Source organism: Nannospalax galili, unplaced genomic scaffold (genome assembly GCF_000622305.1).
Source record: "Nannospalax galili isolate Female #2095 unplaced genomic scaffold, S.galili_v1.0 scaffold1051, whole genome shotgun sequence".
Classification (NCBI taxonomy): Eukaryota; Metazoa; Chordata; class Mammalia; order Rodentia; family Spalacidae; genus Nannospalax; species Nannospalax galili.
The window spans coordinates 1048190-1075086 of NW_008331995.1; the positions used below are offsets into that span (position 1 = coordinate 1048190).

At 44.3% G+C, this 26897-nt stretch overlaps 1 protein-coding gene across 1 annotated transcript in view; it reads right to left on the bottom strand.

Annotated features, from left to right (window-relative positions):
* Prickle2 (prickle planar cell polarity protein 2) overlaps positions 1-26897 on the bottom strand; it is a gene marked incomplete in the record, with an annotated part of 122260 nt that overhangs the window by 2908 nt on the left and 92455 nt on the right. The window contains 1 exon segment of the mRNA XM_017796604.2: positions 106-2854. Within this exon segment, the coding sequence (XP_017652093.1) occupies positions 1980-2854 (875 nt within the window).

Sequence of the window (26897 nt, forward strand, 5' to 3'; positions counted from 1 at the left end):
GTTCCCAAGAGGTTTGGGTAAATAGTAAAGCATTAAGAAATGAAGAAAACATGCGGAAACCTGCCCCAACCAACATCTGAATTTCTTTAAAAAAAAAAAAAAAACAGTGACAATGACAAATGCCATATTAATACCTAAAAAGCAAATTATTTTAATACATCCTGAATGGAGTGTCATTATCATATCCTTTACAGTCTTCTTTTTCCCAGACACATTTGGGATGGTGTCTGAAAAGCCACTTTTCACATTCTCTCCATAAAAAATACTAGAAAATGTTAAGTGCTATACTGAAAAGAGACCACGCTCACCTTGTCATGGCAAATGGCCACTGAGACACACCGTGTACTACAGGGACAGCACATCTCACAAAAGGCGGGTCCTCCGATGGATTATTTCAACTGACACAATCCACTGAGGAGAGAAGGAGAATGGACCAGAAAACAAGCGCTTCATTTTATAACCGAAGCAAGGCAGGAAGTTTTATTTCACTATAAATAGCCCAACCGTTAAATGTCTTCTGTAAGCAAACTTACTTTTGAGCTCATTTTTCTGTCTGACCAACAGTCTTCAAAAATGGAAATCTCTCTTGCCACAAAGTCTGCGTTTCCATGCTGTTACCCTACCTTAGCAGCCCCTGTGGTGACTGAACTTGTGAAGCTGGAGTCTCTCTAAAGCACTGGGGGCGATTCAAGGTGGTTGTCACCTCTCCTCTCTCTCTAGAAGTTCTTCCTCCCTGACATCCTTCACAGTCCCCTCTTTCATTGTCTACCTGCTTTCTGTTTTCTGATTTCCTCATTCCTTATCCATGTGGAATGTCTACCACTTCCAGACCACCCTCAACCCCCAGCATCAACCCTCTATGTCCTTCAGTGCCAAACACTGAAGCTCATTTGCTACGAGGACAAACGGTTGTCAGGCTAAGGCAGCAGCTCTGTCTGCCTGGGAAAAAGAAAGTAGAAAATACAATCCAGGAAACAAGAGCACCAGAAAATAATGCCACATTCAAAACAATGTCATGCTGACAGCACGCAACGGCACCAATCATAGTCACTTTGATTTCCCCCAAGGGATAGATCAACATTAAGCAACTTCAAGATTCCCAGCAGGGATGGCATTTCTCACAGAACTGGACTGACACTGGTTGTTTTCTCTAATCAGCAAAAGTTACATTTGCAATAATAATAATAATAAAAAAAAAGACTACTTACTTTGTAAAGAATAAATTCTACCGAGGGTGGGAGCAGATTTAGGAATGGCTCCTTAAGATGGACTAGAGCACAAAATGCTTTGGGTAGAACAGGTTAATTTTTTTTTTTTCAGCCACTAAAAGCCAAATTGAATATATTCCTTTGAAAAAGGTCTCACTGACATGTAACAAATTTGTATAGGAAGAAAAATAAAATAAAACGAAACAAAATAAAACAAAAAACCCAGGTGGTCCTGGGCCACCTTTTACTATCACTCAAAGATAAAGGTGGACATGCATGCAAGTCCCCACTGAGTCCTACGATATAGAAATTTTTTAGATATTACAAAATACAAAAATATTTTATCAGAACTCTCATTTACAATGCATTTACAGTGGACATGTAAATAACTTAGTCTAGGGTCCTGGCTAATAAACAAAGTATTTACTGGAAAAGGGTTCTACAAGGAAGGAGAATCAGAAAGGATGTAAGTGAGCAGTTTACAATGTGCCATCTGGTGAGTGGCCACTCCAACCCTGGAAGGACATGACCAACCCTGGCTTCCACAGAGCCTACTGTGTTTCCAAAGTGAAATATGCAAATAATATGCAACATGCCAAAAACTGTGACTACCAAGTGTACCTACCAAGTCAACCTGCAGCTTTGCCACTGAGCATGTCTGTTTCTCCCCCATGAACCTCCCCCAAGAGCGCTTGAAAATTGAAAACAGTGCAAGTTTTTGAATTTACATTCTTAGCTCCCATCTTCCCCCATTCCCTGACCCCAATCCTATTACGAAATGATACAGTTTTTGCTCTTCTGTCTCTTTCGGCTGTGCAGCTGTCCTCTGCCTCCTAACGTGGAGGATTTGGGGACGCCGTACGAGCTGTACTTGTGCAGTAGCTCATCGCTAGTGACGTATCGCAGGCGCGCTGGCTGGGGGATGGGCTCTCCTAAGAAGTAACCCTCGTTGTCAGACTCCGACGAGGAGGAGCAGGTGGAGCACCAATCATACTCCGTGAAGTAGGGTCCCCATCGCTCTCCAAAGGCATTCTGCAATGCCAGGTCTGACACAGTCCTGGGGCACTGGCCGTACAGGTCCCTTCGAGACCCCTGGCCCAGGCTCTCCTGGAAGCTCCGTTGGCGCATGAACTGGTCGTAGTCCTCCCTGGCTCTCAGAGGTGGCCTTTCTTTTAAACGAGCAATGGCCTCGCGCTCGCTGGCCAGGTGCAGGGCGTTGTCTGAGCGTGAGCGGCGGGACCTACGGGACCGATGAGGGCGGAAGCGGCGGTTGTCATCCCTGGAAGTAGTTCTTCTTCTGGTGCGCTCGCTCATAGGCTGGATGCGCACACCTTCCTGCCCCGGCAGCTTGCTGCCCGCCATGCCCCCATCAAAATCAAAGCTCTGGTGCATCCTTCCATGGGACTGCAGGTCCCTGTACCCCAAGGGGGCACCCAGCTGATGGAGGTTCCCCTCCATCTCCTGGTACTGTTGTGCGGACAGCAAGCTGCGCACAGACTCTGCGCTCCTGAACTGCATGGAGGAGTTGAGAGTGCCCATGTTGCTCAGCTTTTCTGAGACATTCATTCCAGAGTCTTTGCTGAGGTCAGGCATGGAAAACCGGGATAGGTGCTCCTGGCGTTTGGCACCACCTTCAGTAGACAGACCTGGGGTAGGAGTAGAAGAGCAGAGGGCAGCTGGAGTTAACACAAATGCACTGCAAGGTGGGGGTGCCGCTATTATTGTCACAGCCCAGCATCTATTCAAGGTGTGGGGTAAAGTATGGCTGTGCAACATGAAGACTCTCTGATAAAGGGGCACACAGAGAGGATATCAAATTAAACTGCATCTACAGCATCTTCCTAATTACTAATTTCTCCAAAAACTTATGAGTTACTAAGAATCTACTGTGCATCCTCTGTAGGATGTTTCCTTTATTTAGAATTTCACTTTAATTACACCTTTGACTCAAGCCATGCACGATAAGCTCTGTAGGACAGATAATTTTGGATAGAGATTTTTAAGCTACAGTGACTGGGCTAGGCCTAAGCTGTTTCTGGCCACGCCAAGCCTAGAATCTAATTCTATAGTACTGTACTAGTTTGCTTCTTTGTAGCTTGAGACAGTTTCCTGCTTGGCCTGTGTCCCTAAGTGGCAGGTAGCTCTTCCTCTCAAATGGCTTGGAAACTAAGTGACTCCCTAGGTGGAGATAAAGGGGTATGTTTATTCTTTTGGCTTGTTTAGTGAATGACTGCTCTAGGCTTATAAATGAGTCCCTAGCAGTCAGATGTGAGTGGCACCCTGGGACATTCCTCTATACCCTGGGAAGGCATTTTAAAAGTAAAGCAGTGACACTAATCACTCTCTAAAAGCAGGTACCCAAGTAATGGCCTTCAATTCCAAAGTGCTGCTGCACAAGCTTCTGGCAGGGCTGCGATGGAAACTATTCTGAGGGCAGTGGGAGACGTGGACTTTAGGAGCTTGTTTTTGCTTATCTTAAAGCAGTACTCTAAGGGGATACTAAAGAATGCATTTACTCATAGCCTTGGCATTTCCCACTTATTAAAATGGAAATAGTTGGCCATGTTGCCATATCCCATCACTGACCTTTGGACTGCAATAAGCCATGATCACCGTCACTGATTATCCTGACCTCCTACTGGGGTCTATACTTCCTCTCCCTGACAGACCTAAATCAATGTTGCAAGCACTTTGAAACACTACTTGGTGATACCTAAAGGTAAGTACATGCATCTAAACATACATGAATCATGAATAAGACCATTTTGTGGGGGCTCCTGTTATCATTTATGTTTTATGTATAAACCCAGTGGAAAGGCCTCGATTTTCCATTTCTATGCCTGGTTATACATCCAGCATAAGTTAACACATATCTTCCAAAACACACAGAGACAGTCAGACAGAGGGGATTTCTTATAATAGCCAGGAACTGTAATTTAAATGCCAATTAACATAAGAATGGATAAATTGTGGGGGTTTTGTTGTTGTTACTCATTAAAAGTTACCCAGGCTTTTTGGAGAAAGGGATTTCAAGATAGAGGAAAGAAAAGCAAAAAGATGAACCTAGATCACCTTATCATATAAAAAAAGAAATGTTAAAAAATAAAATATAAATAGGTTAATAAAAACAAAACAAAAAAAACCAAAAACAAAAAAAACCCCCAAAACCAGCCAAGGTTATGGATTGGATGAAGGCACATTCAAATGGTTCGGAAATGTGTGTGTGTGTGTGTGTGTGTGTGTGTGTGTGCGTGCGTGTGTGTGCGTGTGTGTGTGTGTATGTGTGCGTGCATGTGTGTGTGTGCGTGTGTGTGCGTGTGTGTGAGTGTGTGTGCGTGATATAACTAACAGGTAAAAAGTCTCCTAGGTCCTGATGTCTCCCATCGGAACACAAACTGTTAGTAGTTGCGTGCGTGTGTGTGCGTGTGTGTGTGTGTATGAACACAAAAGAAAGCGAGCAAAATGTTAGCAACAGGTGAATAAAGTAAAAAATATATTATATAGGTGGCATGTGTTCTATTTCTGCTTTTTAATGAACCTGAAATTATTTCATTAAAGATACAGTATATTCATCTGATGTAGTCATTTTCAATTGTAGATAAATTCTGAAAATATATGGAGATGATTTTGGTCATCATGATTGGGGGGAGTGCTATTGCAAACTGTAGGCCGAGGTTGCGGATGTTATAAAACATCAGTGTACTACCTGTGAGAATCATCCAGTGCACTGACAACATCTACCTGTGAGAATCGCCCAGTGCACTGACATCATCTACCTGTGAGAATCACCCAGTGCACTGACAACATCTACCTGTGAGAATTGCCCAGTGCACTCAACAGCATCCTACCTGTGAGAATCACACAGCACAATGGACAGCACCCTACCTGTGAGAATCACCCAGTGCATTGGACAACACCCTGCATGTGAGAATCACCCAGTGCACTGGACAGCACCCTACCTGTGAGAATCACACAGCACACTGAACAGAACTCTACCTGTGAGAATCACCCAGTGTACTGGACAACACTCTATGTGTGAGAATCATCCAGTGCACTGGACAACACCCTATCTGTGAGAATTACCCAGTGCACTGAACAGCAACCTACCTGTGAGAATCACCCGGTCCCCAAAGTCAATAGTACTGCGGATGAGCAATCTTGACACAATGGAATATTATGCAATAATAAGAATCTGTAACTATACCCAACAATATGGCTGAATCACACAGAAAATGCAGAGGGACACCAGGACAGTTTGTGCTGCATGACTCCATTTATATGAAGTTCAAGAAGAAGCTGAGACTAGTTTATGGTGACAGAAGTCAGGGGAAGGACACAAGTGAGGAGCTTCTAGATGCTGAAACTGCCACATCACTAAGCTTGGATGGAGATTAAAAGAGGATATGCAGATGCAAAAGCTAACAGAGGTGTAATTTTAATATTTGGTTGCTTCATTTTATGCAAATTATACCTCAATAAAGCAATCTGTGAAAAGTCAAATTTTAACACTGGAAATGTGTATAGATAGACTACAGAGGCCTCTATTTCATGGGGAATTGGTTCTGAGATATTAAAATCTACAGGTGCTCAAGTCTCTCTTCAAAGGGTGCATTTCCATATAACCTACATACTCCCCATACACTTTAAATCACCTTTCATTACTTACAATACTTAAAATAATGTAAATTCTACCTAAGTAGTGGCCACACTGCACTGATAAAAGGCTAACAAGGCTCCATACAGAGGCAGCCATCATGCCTGACTGAATTTTCCATCAGGGGCTATTTGAACCTATAGATGTGAAACTCATATGGAGGACCAACTGTATTCTGTCAAGTATTGCACTCTCCAGTAATTTTTAAAAATTATTTTATTACTAGGACAACTGGGCACTTACTTCCAAGTTCTACTTTCCTTGCTGCTTAACTTTGGCATATTAATCATAAAAGCTGATTTATAAACATCTAATCACTTTCAGAGCCTCCTCTAGCTGAAGGTGTAGAGGAGACCCTAACAGGGTAAGACAATGAATACATAACACTGAATAAACTCTCCTGAGAAAGGAAAAGAAAATCTTCTGAATCATATCTAGAAGCAAAAACTACCTAGGTAGACACCAGGATCTTTATAGGACTTCCTGCATTTAGTGGAATTAAATTTAGCCTCAACAGCTTAGCAAATACTATTAATTCCTATGGAGGCTGTTTTCCTGTACCATGCTGGCAGGAAACATTTCTAAGACGGATGTGAGCAGATTTCTAGCTCCACGTGGCCATAAAGGCAAAGGAAAGCTGATTCCATCCTGCTCAAGTGGGTGAGTGGAGAGATGGTACATCTTGGATTGTACTTCTGCAACCTCACGTGTCCAAGGCACCCTCTGGATCTTCCACACCATTCCCATGAGAAGAAAAGTGCTGTGCCAAGGCAGAAGATGCCCATGTTCAAGCCCAGTGTCCATTAGCAGCTCTGTCAAAACACCCCCTCCCCCCGTGGGGGATGTGTGATGAAATTGCTTGCCCTACCTGCTGCTCTGATGAGAAGCATCTCCTGTGATTCAGTGACTCACATTTTCCTCTAGGGTCTTCTTGCATGCAAGGGCAGCCCAAAGGAGAGCAATGAGTATGTACTTGCCTCTAAAGAGGGTGGTTCTGTGGTTAGTTTATTGGCAAATCCAGGGTTTTTAATGCAGACCTCAAGGCCCTACGTGACTTGGCTCCCCCTCTATGTGTACCATCATCTTCATCTCAACACTTCTTACTCTTCCTCAGCTGTGCCTTTGTCCTCCTCCTCCTTTAACATGCCAATATGCTCCTGCCTCCCTGCAAAACTCTCCTCTGCATGGCTACCTCCTGGTCATTCAAGTTTCCATGTAGATGTCAGCTCTTCAGTGTTCCTGGGCCACTCCTTTTAAGTAGTAAAGATGGTGATCTCCTGGTCAGTCCACTACTCTTACACTTGACTTTTAGTTAAGCTGCCCACCCTGTCTCATTTCCTGAAGATTGTGTGTAAATTTGTGGCTGAAATGGGTCTGCATAGGAGTAGCAATTGTGTCCTGTGCTCCCTGCACTCTCACAGAACTCTGTGGGTACTCAATACATATGTACAGAATAAAGGCAAATGAATATCCATGATGCCTTCAGCTTGGGCAGAGCAATCACCCTCTGACCTGAAGTGGGTCAGGGGCTTCAATTCCAAAAAATAAGATTCTAAACACCAGGAACAAAATACTGCAATCAACACTTTGTCAATCTTGTGGTCTTTGGCAGATCATTAGCTAGTGCAGAACTGAGGCTTCTTCAGTTTTAAAGCTGAAGAAGATATGATTTATAATTAGCTTCCTGAACTGCAAAAATGTTTTTATGTGATTGATCAAAGCTCTGGAGGTTGGTTTAAATTAGCAGTTCTCACGTTCCCAAGACAGAATTATACTCTTACAGCTAATACTCCAACCTCAGAAGCATTCCTTCCCTCTCCAGTTATGCATAGCAGGGCAGCCAGCCCCTGGTTGAGTAACTGGGGCTTTTTTAAACCCCTGAAGCTGCAACATTAAAATGGGCATAATGATAATACCTGGGAGTGGAAGCCCCAGGGATGCTCAGAGGAGCTAGAGGAGAGTGCACTTTCCTGTTTAAGATACATCACAATATTAATAAGTCCATGTTTTTTTTTTTTTAAATCTGTCTTTCTGGTGAGGCTAAACCCCAAAAGGGTAGGAATGTGCTCCTGAAAGCCACCTCACCTCACCTAGTGTGCAGGATGCAGAACAAAAGTGAAAGTACCCAGTGAAAGGCTCCCTGGGCCCCACGAATTTGACATCCAACCAAAGTAAGACTGGCTAAATGTGTTTTTATGGTAATGAATGAATCTGTGAACTAATGACCCATTTGGTGTCTGAAACACTGATGCTCTCTAGACTACTAGCAACTGTTAGAAATATTTGTCTTTCCAGTGACATTTGGGATTTCTTCCTTATACTGTTGATGTTCAGTTTTTTATTTTGTGCAGAAAGGCTTATTGACAAAAATATTGCAAATCAATATAGTTGGATCAAATGAGGTTCCCTAAATATGCCTCCACTTTCCTGCAAGGCACACACTTTTCTTCCATAGAAGTCATGGTGCATGCATGCATGTGGTGTGTGTGTGTGTGTGTGTGTGTGTGTGTGTGTGTGTGTGTGAGAGAGAGAGAGAGAGAGAGAGAGAGAGAGAGAGAGAGAGAGAGAGAGAGAAAGATGTGTTTCGGTTTATATATGCATGCCTACTTATCGCAAGCACATGTGTATGAGAAGTGGTACATTTTCTGGAGACTTCTGGCTGCAGTCCAGTCTGACCCCACATTTAAAACTGACACTATGGGGTACCCTCATGCTGGAGATCCATCCAGCATCACAGAGACAAAGATGCTGGACCTCTGCCTCTCAAGTGGAACTCCGTTTTAAAAAAGGACAACATTTTTCCTTCTCTAATCATGTAGGCTTTGTGAGAGGTGGAGACTGTGGGGTTTGGGGCTTTGATTGATCCTTTTCCAAAGGGTCAGTGGTTGGGGGCTGCACAAATGTCCATGCATCACACAGGCACGTGTGGGTTTCCTCCAGGCCTTGCGTTAGAGAAAGGGGGTCAGTACTGACCCATGGTCACTGTGGTTCAATACAAGCGTGTAGCTACGGTGCTGCAAATGGCACCAGCAGAGCTCTCTGAGCAATGCCCCCACCTTTTAGAATACAGGGTTTTCACAGAAACTGGTGCTAGTGAGAAAAATCAATGCCCTTTAAGAAATGTCCACAGTCTGATAGAAGAGAAATGCAATCTTTGCTGAGTTCCCTGCCCCCATGGATCTCAGGAACAGAGGGTGCATACTGAAGAAAAAATAGACTTAAATTTCAAGGCAGCCCATGGGTACAGAATTGTTATTTATTAACCTGTCTTGTTCTACTCCTTGAAAAAATGGCACGAGAAGACAGAGAACTACATTTGTGCCAGCTTAAAAGCATTTACAGTTCACATTTCTGTGCAGGAAAAGAAGTATCTGGTTCCCTTTGCCCTCTAGATGCTTATACCTCAGAACGATGATTTAGCTTCCTTTCTGCAAGGTTTCCCCAACACCCTTTTCTTTTTCCTCTGCTGATGTAGAGACATAAAGAAATAGGAATTATTTTAGATAAAAAAATCCATGGACTACATGCAAGAGCCAGAGACATGCAGAAAATGAAATTCTTTAGAACAGGGGTTTGCAAACTACTACCCAGAGGTCTAATTCAGCTTGCTGCCTGTTTTTGTAAATAAAGCTTTATTAGAATGCAATCACACCTACTCATTTGCATACTACCCAAAACTGTTTTCCATAATTCAGTTGTTTTCTCCAGTTGATAAAGACTATATGACTTGCAAAGGCTAAAATACTTGTAGGCCCTTTATAGAAATGACTGTTTTAGCAATCTACAGTAGACTCAAGTATCCATGAAGGTTCTATACAGGGATTCTCAGACCATGCAAAAAAGGTCTTGAAGTTCAAGTTTGTTTGAAGTGTGTATGTGTGCAGTTTGATCAGGTCTCCTGGGACCCCTTCTCCAACTGAGTCCATCGATTTCATCAACACCCTGAACTTCAAATAGGCAGCAGCTGCTGAGGCGCTGTCATCTGAGCAGCGGAGTTTAAATACCAACCACATGTTTCCTGGTGACAGGTCCTGGAATGGTTCAAACTTAGTGTGACAGGGAAGGCTAGGGAGGGGAAGGAAAGAAAAGGAAGTTGGGGTGGGATACACACACACTCACTCACACACACACACACACACACACACACACTCACTCACACATACCTCCCTTGCTACTCATATGGGATCCGCAGACCAATCTGCATTGGAACAAGATCCCCTGGTGACTCTTATGCCCATAAGAATTAGAAAAACACTATTCAAACTATTAGTTGCAATTTCCTTTGCAATTAAAGACACCTCTACCCTAGGAAGTCTTTCCCTCATGCCCCCAGACATTCCAATTCAGGGTTTCTCAAGCTCAGTACTATGGACATCCTGGGCCAGATAAGGCCTTATGGGGCAATTCTGTGCATTTTAGGATGTCTGGCAACATTTCTGGCCTCCACTGACTAGATGCCAGTAATCTTCCTTGCTGGTTATGACAGCCCATAATGCCTCCAGATGCTACAAAATGTTCTAGAGGGCAAAATCAACTCTGAAATGAATCACTGTACTCTCTCACTCACCTAAGGGTGGCAGGAGGCTGTATCCACACTTCAAACATCACTTCCACAAGGCACTGACATGCCAACACCCATGTTCCACTAGGTTGGATGTGAAATGGGTTTAGAATCTGGGAACTGCCAGGTTATTTCCTCTATAAATGCCACTGACAAACTCACCTATCTCTGCAGTGGGTTTGATAGTTAACTCCTTAATTACTAACTGTGGTCACCAGAGTATATACTGGGTTCCCAGGAGCCAGCAGATACCATGTCAGGTGAAGCTATTCACCTGCTACCTACTTCTGTGGTATAAATAAAAGTGCCAACAGACCTAAGAGACTTTCCTTTGTCAGCTACTGCCAAGGCAGCATGGTAGGAGATAGAAGTATGGGGCTGTACACTCCTAACATTATACCTCATCTTCTCTTCATCCTTTCCCTGTCTCCCTCACTTGGTAAGGGCTGACTGACCATCTTTGGCACACTCTGGGAGACTGACTCAAATTAACTGGCTTCTTCACAACCAGCTGGTACCAAAGACAGCAATGGCTTAGATGGTTTTCTCAACAATTGCCAGCTAAGGAGTGACTGCTGATTCAATCGGACCAGAATGTACAGACTCTGTACAATTACAAGGTGTCCTGGTCAAAACAAGGATTAGACAGGAGGCCTCCTACCTTCTATCCCCTGGCTTCATCATTCCTTTAGCTTTCTAATAAACCAGTTGTTCCAGTAAAGATAGTATTGCAAAAACGGAGGGGGAGGTTAAAAAGGGACATCTTTTGCAAGCAAGCAGGGCTAATTGTAATCACGTACAGCCAATTTTAACCAGGATTACTTGGCCTCTTGGGGAGGGAGAATACTGGTTGTGTTGTCACAGGGTCTAATGCTAGTGGAAAGGACATATAAAACCTTCCAACCAATTGAAGATTGTCCAAGAGTTTGTTCCAGGCTTATACTGAAACCATACCACTTTCTAGAATCTAGTAGCTCCAAATCAGCAAGCAGACCACACAGGAGGGTTTGCTCAGACAACTCCAGATATCAGAAGACAGGAGCTGACTGGCCCTTCAGTGATAAAGAGTAGGGAACCAAGGACTCAGAGACCTATGGAGTTTCCTCAAAGATGCTAACGAAACCCTGATCTGTCAGGCACTGTGGGCACAACTGTGAACAGGAAGCTTTGGGGTAGCACCTTACCAGCATAGGAAGACCTATAGGAAAAGACATAACAAGAACAATACAATCAGAATAGAAAACCACCACTGGGAAGGAAACAGGAATGGTAGGGTAGAGGACAACAGGCTGGGTCAGCCCAGACAGAGTTTTAGCCACGAACGCTCAGCTGGTACCAATTAGAGCAAGACCTAAAGGATGCAAAGGAGACAGCTGAGTCACGGGTAGAGCAAAGTGTTCTAGGCAGAAGAACATTTTGTGACAGAGTAAGTTTATGTGTTCTGTGAAGAGGTAGAAGGCGATGTGTGTGGAGGATTTGGGAAGGAGGAAGAATAGCAAGGATGGGGCTCAGGGTGTAAATGGAAGCCTGAGGGAGTGTTTTGTGTGCCTGCAGGTGGTGTTAGTGAACACCTCTAAGGGACAGCAAGGGTATGTTGAAAGGCACTGACTTTAGACTTCACCTTTCAGCTCTGTGCCTCCTCAGTCAAGATTTGATGACCAAGGAGATGGCTCAGCAGGCAAAAGTGCTTGTGGCTAAGCCTGACAGCCTGAGTTCTATCCCTGAGAGCAACATAGTGGAAGGAGAGCACCAACTCCTGTAAGTTGTCCTCTGACCTCCACATATGTGGTATGACATACATGCACAAAAAATAAATAATTGCAAAGGAAAGAATCAGAATGGTCTTGTGCTTCAGATCCCTCCTCTGCAAAATGAGGAGTAAACTATGCAATCCAAGGGTAAAGGTACTACCTGGGCTAATGCAGAGTCCTCAGAATAATGCTGGTATAATGTTTGGTCTTCTTACTGCCCCACAGAGTCGGGGCAGAGTAAGAGGTAGTCTTCTTAATGCCCACAGAGGCCAGAAGAGGGCATCAGATCCCCCCGGAACTGGGGTTATGGATGGTTGTTAGCTACCCTGTGGGTGCTGAGAATTGAATCTGGGTCCTCTGCAAGAGCAGTCAGTGCTCTTAACTGCTGAACCATATTTGATATTTTAAGGCATTTTTACACATCATCCTAGTTCCATTTTTTTCCTCAAGTATGTGCGTAATGGAGCTGGGATTATCGTCCCAGGATCACATGACTGCTTCTCCAGAAGAGTGCCACCCTTCTGCTTTTCATTCCTGGGAAGAGAATAGAGAATATGGCCAGAGTGCCAGCACTGGAAGATGGGAGGGGCAGAAGCAAAATAATAGAGATCCATTAACACCAGCAAGTCAGCAGCAGCTGAATAATCCTTTCCACTAATGCACAGCTTTATGGTATAGATACATGTGATATGAGGGAATTTCACGAATATAATAAAGTAAAAGATGTCAGATATAAAACACGTACAGTATGATTCCTTTTTTTTTTTTTTTGGTCTTTTTGAGACAGGGTCTCCCTGTAACCCCAACTGTCCTGGAACTCACTATGTAGACCAGGCTGGCCTTGAACTCACAGAGATCCACCTCCTTCTGCCTCCTGAGTGCTGGGATTAAAGGCGTGCACCACCATGCCCGGCATGATTCCATTTTTATAAAATTAATAACCCTTCTAAATGGATCTGTGCTGTTAGATGTTGGGAAAGCACTTACTTTGGAATGGGGTGCAGTAGGGTGAGGCACAAAGTAGTTTTTGGGTGCTGGTCTACTACTTAACTTGGGACATGGCCTCATGAGTGTAATAAATGACTGAGCTTCAACATCTGACGAACATAATTCTTTTGTATACAAGGAGGTGTATTAAGTATTACCTCTGACTCCAAGAAAGACAAGAATTTACTCATGCCAATTTAAAGGTAAATGAGAGAACTCACCTTTTCCAACATACACTTTTCCAATGGCATGTTTAGGGCACGTGTCTCAGATTAGTGGTTAACCCACTCGCAGTGCTGGGGATGAAACCCAGGACTCTATGCAAGCTAAGCAAGTTCTCTTCCACTGAGCTACATTTGGCATGCTCAGGGACCTTCCCCACCTAGGGTCTGATACCTAGTCAAACTTGTACGTTTATTATACCTGCCTACCCACCTGCTGCCTTCCCCTTCAGCCACATGTATTTCCTATCAGTGTCAGGCAGCTTGACAAAGGAGGACAGATGCTTGGATGAAAGTGGTTTAGATATTTAAGAGGCAGCACATAGTGTCCTCCTGCAAGCTTCAGAGCTTTCCAAGATCTTACTTCTCCAGAGCTGGAGACTGACAAAATGCCATTCATGACTGCTGGTATGATGGTGCCAATTACTAGAATGACTGAAAGATGGACTCACAGATACAATACCAGGTAAATGAAATGTTTGAAAAAATAGGTAGGTAGATTGCATAAGTATAGATGGAAAAAAGTGGGGGTGGACAGATCAAAGATGGGGTAGATTAACAAGTGAATGGATGCAGAAGTGAGGAAGGTGTAAGAGGGTCATGGCTCTGGGTCACAAAAAAAATGCCAAACTTCTATAAAACACAAGCTGTAGAGTAAGGTACTAGGCTAAGAATTGAGCTGTTGTAGCTTATACTTGTTGAAGGTATAAAATATATTATACTCTTGGAAATGGCAGCAGGGTACATCCACTTGACAGACAAAGAACTGAAAGTGGAAGAAGGTGAGCATGCTACCCAAGCTCATGGGCAAGGGAGGGTGGGAGTTAGGGATGGTGGCCCGGACCAACTGGTCTCCAGATTTTCTAAGACAGCCCCTATTCTAGCTTCAGTAGAAATGCAATTCAATCAGGGATCTTCTGGAGACCAAGATTAGATCCACTATGTCTAGGGTGGACCCAAGATTCTGAATTTCTGAGAGTGTCTTAGAAGATGCTAATAGAGTTGTTCCAAAGACCACAGTGGGTCTTTGTTTATTGTGTGCCTCCTTTGTGTGTATATATTGGGGTGCACATCTGGAAGTCAGAGGACAACCTGGAGGATTTGGTTCTCTTCTTCCACCACGTGGGTTCTAGAGACCAAACCCAGATTGCTAGCAAACACCTTTGCCAGCTGAGCCAAACTGCCAGCCCCACAGACTACATTTGGAACAGCAAGAATATGGGGCGCTTTCTCTTATGAGTATGCCACAAAAGTCAGGTCACCTCTAAGAAGGTCTGTGTCACAGAGAACAGTCAGGGTGCTTCATCTGAGCATATAATACCCCAAGGCTTCTGGACAGGGACCCAGGGAACCTCAGAGGAACCAGAGCATGGCCTTGCTCTCTATTTCCTCCTCACTGACAGAAGTGAAGCGGTCACCACCCAGCATCCTATTTCTGCTGAGATGTAAAAAAGCCAGGACCAGGTACTTCGAAAGGCATTACGATGTCAAACTGGGTCATGGAAACACCCTTTCCTGCCCTGGTTCTCCAGTTCTGACATAGCAGCCTGTGCTATTTTCCTGGCTTCCTGAGGCAACTTGGGCTTGGCTAGGTTCAACCTCTGCACAGATGGAATAACAGCTGCTCACTTGGTAGGAGTTTGCACCTATGGAATCCCCCAGGCCCTCAAATCTGTCTCCTCGCTCCTTGAAAACTGTCCCATGATACAGCTTGTGAGTTAAGGAAGCTTTTCCACAGCATCCTCTCTGAATTAAGTTGAAAAGAACTTTTGTGAAAGCAAGTAAGTTGAGGAATTAAACGATGGTGTATGTTACCTTCCTTATTTCTGGGACAAAACATCTGACAAAGAGCAACTTAAGGGAGGGAGGAAGAGTTTATTTCAGTTTATAGTTCAAAGGGCTATAATCCACCATTGAAGATTCGCAACAGGCAAGAAAGGTGTGTTGGTAGAAGCTGGAGATAGGCTGGTCACATTGCACATCCTGTCAGGAAGGAGAGAACAAACAGGAAGTAGGGCTGGACTATAAAACCTCAGCCACGCCCCCAAGTGATCTACTTCATCCAGTGAGGCTCCACCTCCTAAAAAGGATCCACAACCTTTCCAAAGAAACCATTAACTGGAGGCTAAATGTTCAAATACCTGGGCCTGTGGGAATCATTTCACATTCAAACCACAACTGGTTCAGGGGTTGGTGGTGTAGCTTGTGGTAGAAGGCTTGCCTAGCATGAGCAAAGCCTTGGGTAGGGTCCCCATTACTAAAGGATGGCTTAAAAAAGTCAAAGTCCAGTAGGAATTTTCAGAAAGAAAATAGAAAATGCAGTTTCCCATACATTGAAGATATGATTTCTTCTGTACCCAAAGTCCAAAGTACTTTGGGGAAATGCCGGCTTACTAACACCGGTTCCTGTGAATTCCAACATATTTGCTTACATTTTTCTTTCAGTTACCACAACAGAGTTATATAAAGCAAGATGAAAAATTAGCAAAATGGCTCCCATCTTTATTTGTAAATTGTATTATTTTGTAAAATCATACATTTTTGGCATTGATTTTGATTCTTAAAAAATAGTCCTTGAATGGTTCTTCAGATGAATACAAAATTGTTTCTTCTCCCATCCCTTTACATTATGTAGCCACGAGGTGCCTAGCTGGCCTCCCACTGGTACTGCCCACCAGGTGGACTGTACACCTTTTCTACCTTAGTTAAATCTTTGATTAGCATTTGTGAAATTGCATGTGTTGACTGTATACTTGGGTCACTAGGATGGTGGGAAAGTACCTGACTTGAAAAGCAGGTCACTCTGTTGCCATACACCTGCAGACCCCAAATCAATTCCTCCCCCACCAGGCCTGGCTTGCTCTTCTGAACTTTTACCAGCCTCTTCCAACTGACAGTCATATTTCCACTCCAAGTTCCTAAGCCAGATCCTGGGCACCTCCAGGTCAGTGTAGATTACCACTAAGGGAGCTCTGGAGGGTATAACCATCCCTTCCCGTTACCCAAGGGCAGCTGACAAAGTCTGTCTTGACAAGAGAAAAGAAGAGAGAGTTATGGTAGCCGCCATGGAGGGAAGAAATAAAAACATTTAGGAGTACCCAGGAAACATTTTGGAGTTGTTTGCAGGGGAAGGGAGGGAGGGGAAGAGGAGAGGAGAGAATATGTGAGAATTTATTTACCTTATTGTCTTTCATTAGTCTAAACCTGTCACTAGGTCTCACATGTGTGTGGTACCTACACTTAGTTCCTACAATGTATAACCCAATGGTCAGTGTCACACTTACATGTTCACATTGGTTCTGGGGCCTGATCCCAAAACCACTGAGTCAGAATTTCTGGGAGTAACACTCAAGCATCTGCATCTTCCACAATGTCCATAAGATCTCTAGTTGATTCTTATGCTCTTAACCATTAACCATCCAAACTACTGCTTTGTGACCATATGAATGTGAAGAAACAATCAGGTTCTCAGCACCAGCTCTTCTCCCTGTGGGTGACCTTGGATTTCAGACTTGGAGATGCTCCCTATTAGGTCACTCTTGCTGATGCCAAGCAAGGTGTGAGGATTCCGTGAACGGCCAACCCTTGGGCTGTTGTCAAAGGCAGAATTTCCAGGACAATTTGTGTCACCTCTCCTGCCAGATCTTGGCTGCTGAGGACTGATGACTTAATTCCCCGGCTCCTGTTACTAAATGTGGTCGTTGCACCAACCCACCAAGAATGGACTCAGCAGGGTGGATGGCAACTCAGCTCCCTGGAAACTGTTCAGATGGCTGGTACCTGAGAAGCCCACCAGGATGCTAGAGATCTGGCAGAGACCAACGTGAGTTGGTCTGCCTCCAGCATGGACTGTCAGACCTCTTCTATGCTAAGTGCTTAGAATCTGAAAATATCAGTCTATTCCACTGCTGATCAGGCAGCTTCAATGCTGAGGCAAGGTTTCATCTCATCAAGTTCCTGACTTGGAGCTCCTACTCTTTCAATGATAGAGGAATGGATGCAACATCCAGGCAGATAGCTTTTGCTGTATCTATACAAATAGGCCATGCACATGTACCTTGATTCAGCAATCCCATTTCTAGGAACTTATACTATGGAAAAATCTACACAAACATGCAAATGAAAGTAAAAAGTATTTTACAATAAATCAAAACAGCAAAAATGTTGGAAAAAACTAAAAGCCCAGCAATAAGAGATAGGTTAGAAGAACTGGAGACAATAAAATATTGTACAACTTCAGATGACTTAAGAGTCTGTTCACCAAAAGATGAAAATGAACAAGGTGTACACTGTTGTAAAATGTTAGGACCTTTTTCTTGTTCCTAATTATATAGCTGTCAGTGTGTGCCCAGAAACAGATACCAAAGGAATAGTCAGTGAAGTATGGGGGAAGATTACAGGACAATTTCAATTTACAGAATATATATTTTCAAATAATTTTGTTATTAGAAAAAAATAATAAAATTGTGTGAAAAATGGTTAGGGCCTATCCCATTCACCTTAAGCTACCTCCTAAGAGAAATGGATGCATTCTCTGATGCTGACTCTGAATATGGGGCTCAGGATGTTTGTTTGGGCCCAGGTCTGTTACTTCTAACACACTTGTGAGGTTTGACAAACAACCCCCACTCTGCCCACTCATTCCCTAAGTCTTGGGTGGTTTATTTAAGACTGCTGTTGGATTCAGGGGGAGTATGAGAAAGTTGGGCAGGTGGTTTCAGATCTTGTAGGCATCTAAAACCATTCTAACTCCACCCACACCACAACCTCATAGCTCTGAATGCTAAGAAAGGACACAGTATCTTGATAGTTTTAAGGAGCCATTGGGTCATTGCTATTGATAAAACAATGCATGATGAAGTTTACTGAAACTATTAAAGGCTATGGAGTCAGGCTCCTCTTTTTAGCCATGTGGTCATTGGCAGATTTCTCAATAGCTCTAAAAGAGAGACTATTCATTTAATAAGTGGTTCATGAATGCCTTCAAGAGTCAGTCACTGTCTACTGTGTGTCAGTGTTCAAGCTGCTAGGGCAGCAGAAGCAAAACAAACACAGATGCAGTTCCTGTTTTCTCAGTTACTTTCTCTTCATAGTCCATAGCCCCAATCAAGGCTATCTTTATTATATTTCTTTTAGTGTGTGTGCATATGTGTGTTGGTGAGTGAATGCGTGTGTGTGACAGAGAACAACCTTAGCTGTTATTCCTCAGGTGCCACCCATCTTGCTTTTTGAGACAGGGTCTCTGATTGGCCTGGATATCCCTGAGTAGGTTACACTGGTTGGCCAGTAAGTGCCAGGGTCCACCTCTCTCTTCATCCCCAGTGCTGAGATTTGAAGTGTGCAACACTTTCTCGTAGCTGTGATAAAATAAGATGAAATCAACTTAAGGGAGTAAGGGTTTATTTTGGCTTACTTCCAGGAGAATGTAGCTCACCATGGTGGGGAAGATACGGCTTCATGCAAGGAAGACACAGTGATGGGAGGAGGAACCTGGCCCCCATACCCATGAAACAAGAGTGAATACGAAGCAGGCTGGCTATAAAGCCTTAAAGCTTGCCTTTCAGCAAGATCCCATCCAGGAACCTCCTAAAAGTTCTACCACTTTCCCAAACAACACTACCAGCTGGGGACCAAGTCTTGAAATATGTGATCCTGTAGGGAACATTTCACATTCAAACCACATTAGGGGGATGTGGGCAATAGCAAAATAAATGTCAGATTGTGCTTCCATTTTAGAAAAAATAAGGCAATTAAAAGGTGAAAGGGGCAGGTTATGGGGGAATTTCATCTACGAAGCAAAAGTACACGTGTTCACAGGTGTTGCACCATGTGACATTCTAGAAACCCCCTCCTAAAGACTACTCAGAACCAACACCCTCACTAATTTCATCCTCTTACTACCACCCTGTGCCCACCTGCATCAGCTCAGCCCTCCCACTCTGGAAGATTTTGTCCCTTGACATTTGACAAGACCTCCCACTGTGTATATTTTCTAAGGGCCAGGCAACTTTCCATTTCTCTAACCTCATTGGTATCTCAAGCATAGTAGCTAATGCCATTCTCATTTTTCAAAAGAGGAATCTGAGGCCGAGAGGCCAGGAGTCATGCAGCATTCAAATCCTGGCTAGCATGACCAAAGGCTTTATCAGCCAGCCTTCATGCAAGACTGTACCAAGTGTCCAGCTCAGAGCTACCTCTGCCCTTCCTGAGACTTAAACATCTGTGGTACCTTGTGTTACTACCCTCTGTGTAGAAAGTGACCCCAGGCCACAATTCAGGACAACTTGACTTGTTTTCTCTCTTGGTTTTATTTTACGATTTTAGATCTCCAAAACAAGCAGACTTTTGGATAATCATCTTTTCTCTTTCTTTTTAAAAAACTGAGACAGGGTCTCATTATGTAGCTCAGGCTTCAAACTCACGATCCTCCTGCCTCAGCCTTGGGATTACAAGCTTGTATCACCATATCCAGCTCAGCTGCCCATCTTAGTTGAGTTCCTCTACAGAAAAGTAGCCATAGGCATTGATTAAACTGGAACCTTCCACAAGAGAGTAGGGGTTGGGCAGAGTCGATTAATTAACAGCTGAGGTCAAGCAGGGAGATAATGCCCTCATGTTTTATAGGATTACAAAAGTTTTATCTCTTCACAGCAGCATGGTCTGCTGCCATGGGAAATGTTCATAGCCTGTTGGCAGGGAGGTGGTGGAGGAGGAAAATAATAGGAAGGGCTAGTCTAGTCTGAGAGCACCTATGATGGACTAATGGCATAAGCACCCCCCTGGCCTGATCTACACTCATTACTGCTGCTGGTACAAAACAGACATGGAACTTCTCCACAGGCAAAAAGAAACCTCTGTTATCTTTGCTCCTATGACAAAGTCAAATGCAGAGATTCTCAAAGTGCGGAGTTGTAATGGTTAGTTTTTGTCAGCTTGACACAAACTAGAGATACCTAGGAAGAGGGACCCTCAATTGAGGAATTTCCCCCACCACATTGGCTGGTGGGCATGTCTATGGGGCATTTTCTTGATTGTTAATTGATGTAGGAGTGCCTAGCCCACTGTTGGTGGTAACCTTCCTGGGCACAGGGGCCTGGGCTATATAGCCGAGAAGGGTTGCTAAACAAGCCCAATAAAGGCAAGCCAGGAAGCATCATTCCTCCGTGGTCTCTGCTTCAGTTCCTGCCTCCTGATTCCTGCTTAGCTCCTGCTCTGGCTTCCCTCATGAAGAACTGTACTGTATGCTGAAATAGCCCCTTTCCTCCCCAAGTTGCTTTTGGCCATGATGTTTACCACAGCAAAAGAAAGCAGACTAGAACAGGAGTGCGATGATCAAGAGGTCCCTCAAAAGAGGTGTGCATATTACACCACATTAACAAACTGTCATACACTGTTTAAGCTCATTGAGTGGCTGGCTCTGGGGGTGGGCTTGGTATCCCACTTCAGACCCAAGCATGTCTGTCTTAGCATGTCCTTCAAGACCCCAGCAGGACAGCAAATTTTTAGAGCAAACACTTCCCATATAGTGCCGTCTTACCTTTTAAAGGGAAAATAATCATTTTCACAATACAACACCCTCAAAGATAGCTTTTGTGTAGGGTTTTGAACCTCATCTCTGTTGACATTTGGGGATGGACAGCTCTTATGGGACTGTTCTGTGTACATATATTACACAGCATCACTACATTAACCAGGATAATTATACAGTAGGAGTTAACATCGTGTCCCACTTAAAAGGCTTGCCAGCTGCTAGCCTTGTTTATGACAGTAGATCTTGGTTGCCTTGGGGATGTACTGAAGAGAGCCTGTGGACAAGGGAGTGGGAGTGGGAAGAACCAGAAACTTGGGAAGAATGGGAATGTGAGACTCTCATGCTCATACTTTATTATAAGGAAGACTCTATGAGTGGTGGAAGTGGGCTGAGCACTAGATGCTTCCACTGCTCGGTTCATGACTATGGATGTGACGCTATCAGCTCTCACTCTCTGGATGCTGTGACGTCCCTTACACTGTACCTTAAACTGAACCAAAAAATAGTCTTTCTCACTTAAGTTGCTTTTGTCAGGATATTTTATCACAGTACAAGAAAAGAAACTAAGACAAGGAGAAAGATCCAGAACTTTGAAAGATGGATGAAAGCCTGGTTAAACTATGGCAACATTCAGACACAATGAAGATGCCAACTCTTTATAATCTTTCTTTTTAAAGATGACTAGAAAGGTCCAAAAATCCTAGGACTTGGCTGTCCATAGCTGATTCTGGCTTCCTTGTCTAAGAAGAGAAGAAAAATAATGGGTTTGTGACTCATACTTCTGTTTAGCCATGTTTTTGAAGCTGATGATTTAAAGGAAAGATTTATATATTAGTTGCTTGGCTAGGTGATACCTGGGGTAAAATGCAAATATACTGTACATGAAATCCAGAGTCTAATCAGGGCAGTACATAGTCCTGAAATAAAAAAAGTATGCTCTGTCAATACAAACATCTACAGGAGTATGTAGTATTTTTTCTCCTATTTTATTATTTATTTTTATGTGCATGAGTGTTTTGCCTGCATGTAAATAAATGCACCTGTGTGTACAAGTCCATGGAGGCCAGAAGAGGGTGTTGGATCTCCTGGAACTGGAGCTACAAACAGATGGCTGTTAGCTGCCTGCCATGTGGGTGCTGGGAATATAACTTGGGTCCTTTGCAAGAATACTAAGTGCTCTTAACCGCTGTCCTAGTTTGTCGCTCCACTGCTGTGACAAAACACTCTGACCAATACCAACTTGGGGAGGAGAAGGTTTATTTGGCTTACATTTATTTGGTTACAGTTCATTAGGGAGCCCAAGGTAGGAACTCAGGGCAGGAACTTGGAGGCAGGAGCTGGAGCACAGGCCATGGAGGAACACTGCTTACTGACTTGATCCTGTGGACCCTGCTCAGTTTGCTCTCTTATCCGACACAGGACCACCTGCCCAGGGGTGGCACCACCCACAGTGGGCTGGGCCCTCCCATATCACTCAAAAATCAAGAAAATGCCCCACAGACATGGCCACAGGCCAGTCGAATGGAGGCAATTCCCCAATTGAGGCTCCCTCTACCCAGGTGTGTCAAGTTGACACTAAAGCTAACCAGCACAACCACTAAGCCATCTCTCCAGCTCCTTGCTTCCATTTTGGATGGAAAGTCCTCACCTAGTAGTGCATGTGCTATTTCTGCCTGCAGTTTCTTCTTGGTCCTGAATGTGCTTCCTCACCCCCTCTCTGCACATCATCTGACTTTTTGTACTTCAAGGTACCCAGCTAAAGAAAACAGGAGCAGGGCAATGTTCTCAAAGAGACATGGGAGGCTAAGCTTGAGCCAGCAATGAAATGTGTTCTACAGTCCTAAATAAAGCTCTCTTTTCAAATGTTCTCTTACCACAAAGCTCCTGGAACCAGACAAGTGCACTCCTGCCCAGTTATCCTTAAGGCCAATGGCCACTATTTTCTTCCCCTTTCCTCCTTTGCAAGGCCATTTTGGAGAGCCTTCCTGACCATTCTTAGCTGACCCTCGACAGTCTCTTCTGTCTCCTGGTTCATTTCTTTCTTTGCACTTTGCATTTCTTTCTCTGCTCCTCTCTGTGTTTGCATATTACTGCTAGATTCCAAACCAATTTTCTGCCCTAAAAGCTGCATCAGTGGCTTCCTTTCCCTCTGGCTTCTGAGTTTGATCAATGGGAGATGAGGTAGAAGACCACTGAGGTCAAGGTTTTACTGGCCTGGCTCCCTCCAGCTAGGCTGCAGGTGGTTTGTAGCCCTCTACCCAAGGCTGGAGTTGCAATCTGGGGGACTACTCATTCATTAGGCTTCCCTTAATTACCCCTTGACTATAGCAGCTGTTTCCTGCTGGGTCCCTGACTCTCACAGGGCCTATATCTGACTCATTCATCAATGTGCACATGGCAACTAGCACAGTGCCTTGCACATGGTAGGTACTCAATAAATATTTGTGGAATAAATAAAACAACTGAACATCAAAATTCTTAAGATAACTTTTTTCTTTTCAATTACTTTGTTTCCAAAAGCATCTTGGATCAAATTTTGGTATAGAACACAAACAGGGCTGCTAAGACTAGTTTAGTGAGCAGACCCACCAGCAGGGGCCCCTCTTACATGACAACTCTAGAAAGCCAACCCCTTAGAGAAATATTTGTAGGAGATGCTGTGTGAGAGGATATAGCATCTTAGGCCATTTCTGCAAATGAGATACAGAACATTAGGGACTGGGTTGAGAGCAAGTAATATTTACAAATGATTGCTTCTGGGAGGCCCCAGAGCTTAGCTATGGAAGACAAAGGAGCTGGGATGGGCTGACATTCTTAAACCCACAAAGGGGGTTGGAAATTCCTCTTTTGCAGTAGCACCAGGTCTCAGAAGACAGCTGGAATGGAAAAAAAATGGCCTCTGCTCTCATGGGCTCCAGCCAATATTGCCAGACAGAAGTGCACCACGCAGATGTTCAGTCACAAATTACTCCTATAATAAACAGCTTCAGCCTCTTGGGTGGTTCTTACTCCTAAGCAGAAAAAAGCACCAGAGATGCTCAGGTGACAGAGTCATGGTTACGTTAGGCACTGAGAGGCTCAGGGATGGAGAAACTAGGGTTCTGTCAAGGGGAGTTAGTTGGTAGGCAGCTTCGACAGGAGTGTAATACCTTTCTCTCCCTGCAGATGGTGCAGTGATTGAAACAGGTCCCTTGCCCAGGGCTAGGCTAGGCTCATTTCTGGAGGTGATAATGATCTCTGAGGAAAACTCCATTGCTATGGTGTCTCCAATGCCTCCTGTGTCTTGTCCAAAGACTAAAAGAACAAATTAATTCCTGTAAGCTGTGCCAAATGGGAATTCTCTGAGAAGGTAATTGATAGAGGGTGGGGGGAGGTGTTAGGAAACCAGAGCTGTGACAGCCACTCTCACTGGGAGGCTGGGCTCTATTAGTATTAATACGTATGATAGGGGCACAATTAGGTCACCAGTTCTGGTAGCCTCTTTTAGCTCAGGCAAGATGGGGAAACAGATTCAGTGAAAAGGGGCTCATTTTTGGGGATGAAGGGAGTCCTGAAAACCCAAGCAGTAGATCTGCCTGGTGTGGGGTCCACACAAGTATGCATCATTGACATCTCCAGAACGCCAAACTTCAGGCTCACTCACTAATTCTGTGCTTGCTTTCTAGGTTTTTCTGTTATAATGATGTTTGAATTCCATTCAAACTCCCTTCTTCTGTTAGGTGAGCAAAGATAAGGCATATTAAGGAAGGTGGCAGGAGGCTGGCGTCCAGGGGTGCCTAACAATTAAAGCAATAGTAACTCTTCAGTGTTGGGGTTGTCAGGTGCCAGATGGGCAATGATGTGCTTCATGTGAATCAACTCTTGCCTCCCAGAAGCCCCATGTGGCAAAAGTTACATTAGACCAGCAAGCTGAGGGACCTGGGTGGAAGCTATAGGCCTGAGGACATAGGGCTGGGGAGAAGGGGGTGTCACGAATGCCGGGTTCCCCTTGTAAGCTCAACCCAAGGGAATGCCGGTGCTGGGGCAGCCAGGAAACAAATAGGGCTTTTGCAGTTGGCAAAGGGGGCTTCTGATGGCAGCTGGGAGGCCCCTTCACAACACGTATGTCCTCCTGAGTTGGACTGGGGTGACGTAGGCAGGGGTTGAATTTTCTGTGGCATTCTTTGTGCTAGTCCAGTCTTTTTAAAAATACATTTAAATATTTTATTATTTTAATTTTGTGTGTATGAGTATATTGTCTTCATGTATGTAAGTGCACCCACGTTGTACAATGCCCACAGAGGTCAGAAGAGGGCGTCAGATCTCCTGGAACTGGAGTTAGGATGATTTGTTAGCCGCCATGTGGGTGCTGGGAACAGAACTCAGGTCCTCTGCAAGAGCAACCAGTGCTGTTAACTACTAAGCCATCTCTCCAGCCCCTAGTCCAGTTTATTTGACTTGGCATTTCTTATGGTGCTAGGTAATGCTTTGGAGAAAAGGGGCTGCTCTTCTGTGTACTGTAAAATGTCTGGTAGCCTCCCTAGCCTCTCCCAGAAGACAGTAGCACTCAACTGTGATACCCAATATGTCTTCCCAAACTTGCCACCCCCATTGACAGCTCCTGATCTAGACCACATTGTTCCTACTAGGCCAGTACTTATAGAGGAGGGTGTGAATCCATCGTGTGTGTACATGTGTGCAGTTGTGCACGCACATGTGTGAACATGTATGTGGAAGTGAGAAGGCAATCTCAGGTGTTGCTCTTCAGATGACATCCACCTTTTTTTGAAGACAAGCTCTCTCACTGGCCTGGAGCCCACCAAGAAGGCTAGGTTGGCTAGTCAGTGAGGCCCAGGGATTTGCCTGTCTTTGCCTCTCCAGCACTGAGATTACAAGCACATGCCACTATGACTGCCCCTCCCACTTTTACATGGGATCCAGGAACTGAACTTGGGTCCTTAAGCTTACAAGCACTCTACCAACTGAGCTATCTCCCCAGCCCCATCCTTCTTATCTGGGGTTCAGAATTCAAAGGAAGAAAGAAAAAGGATGAGTGATCCAGATGCTTCTCTCACTTCCAGCATGAGCTCAACCTGCTCGCAAAGAGAAGACAGAAGGCAAGCCTGGACTTTTCTACCTTTGGAACTTGGCACATCTGGCATAAAGACAGCCACGGGGAAGTCTGCTCTCCCAGGATAAGAAACTCTGGCAAGGTCCGGCCTGCCCACTAGGCAGCACTGAATCACTGCCAAGGACAAGGTCAGCTGCAGCATAAGGTCAGACTCTGCAGCAAATCCCCACTGGTGTCTTTGCCCTGATAACACTCTCAGGGAGAAGCCAGAGCAACTGGACGACTGATTCCACAAAGAAAGAATTCCTTGGATAGAGCACAGCTGAGAGGAAAAGATTTGTTCCAAATAAATACCCAGAGCATAGAAATGCACGCTGGCATTGACTTTTCTCTACTGGACAATAAGCAGAGTGATTACACGTTTCTTATACGTGAGAAAATGAAAAACAAAACCAGGAGACCATCCAGGGCTGGATAATCTGAAAACTGGAAAACCAAACTCTTAGGTAGTGAAGAGTTGAGAAAGAATGGGGGCAGACATGCCTGTTTCAGCTAAATGGATGGGAAATTTATCCTGACATTTTAAAGCTGCCATGCTAGGCTTTTTCTTAGTGACCTGATAGTGGACAACACAGACTTGCTCTTCTAAATAGTGTCCTGTTTACTCAGTGTGGTTTGTGACATTTATCTTCCAGAAGTGTGTCATGCTCTGTTTTTGGTTTGCATAGGGTAGATCATAGGTAAACTGGCAAAAGACAGCTGAGAAAAGGAAGAAAGGGAGACGAGAGAGAGAGAGAGAGAGAGAGAGAGAGAGAGAGAGAGAGAGAGAGAGAGAGAGAGAGAGTGCCCATGCACTCCCGGAGGGAGGGGGAGAGGGGAGAAGCGATGATAAAAAATACTCGAGGTGAAATAAAACAACCAAAAACAACCACAC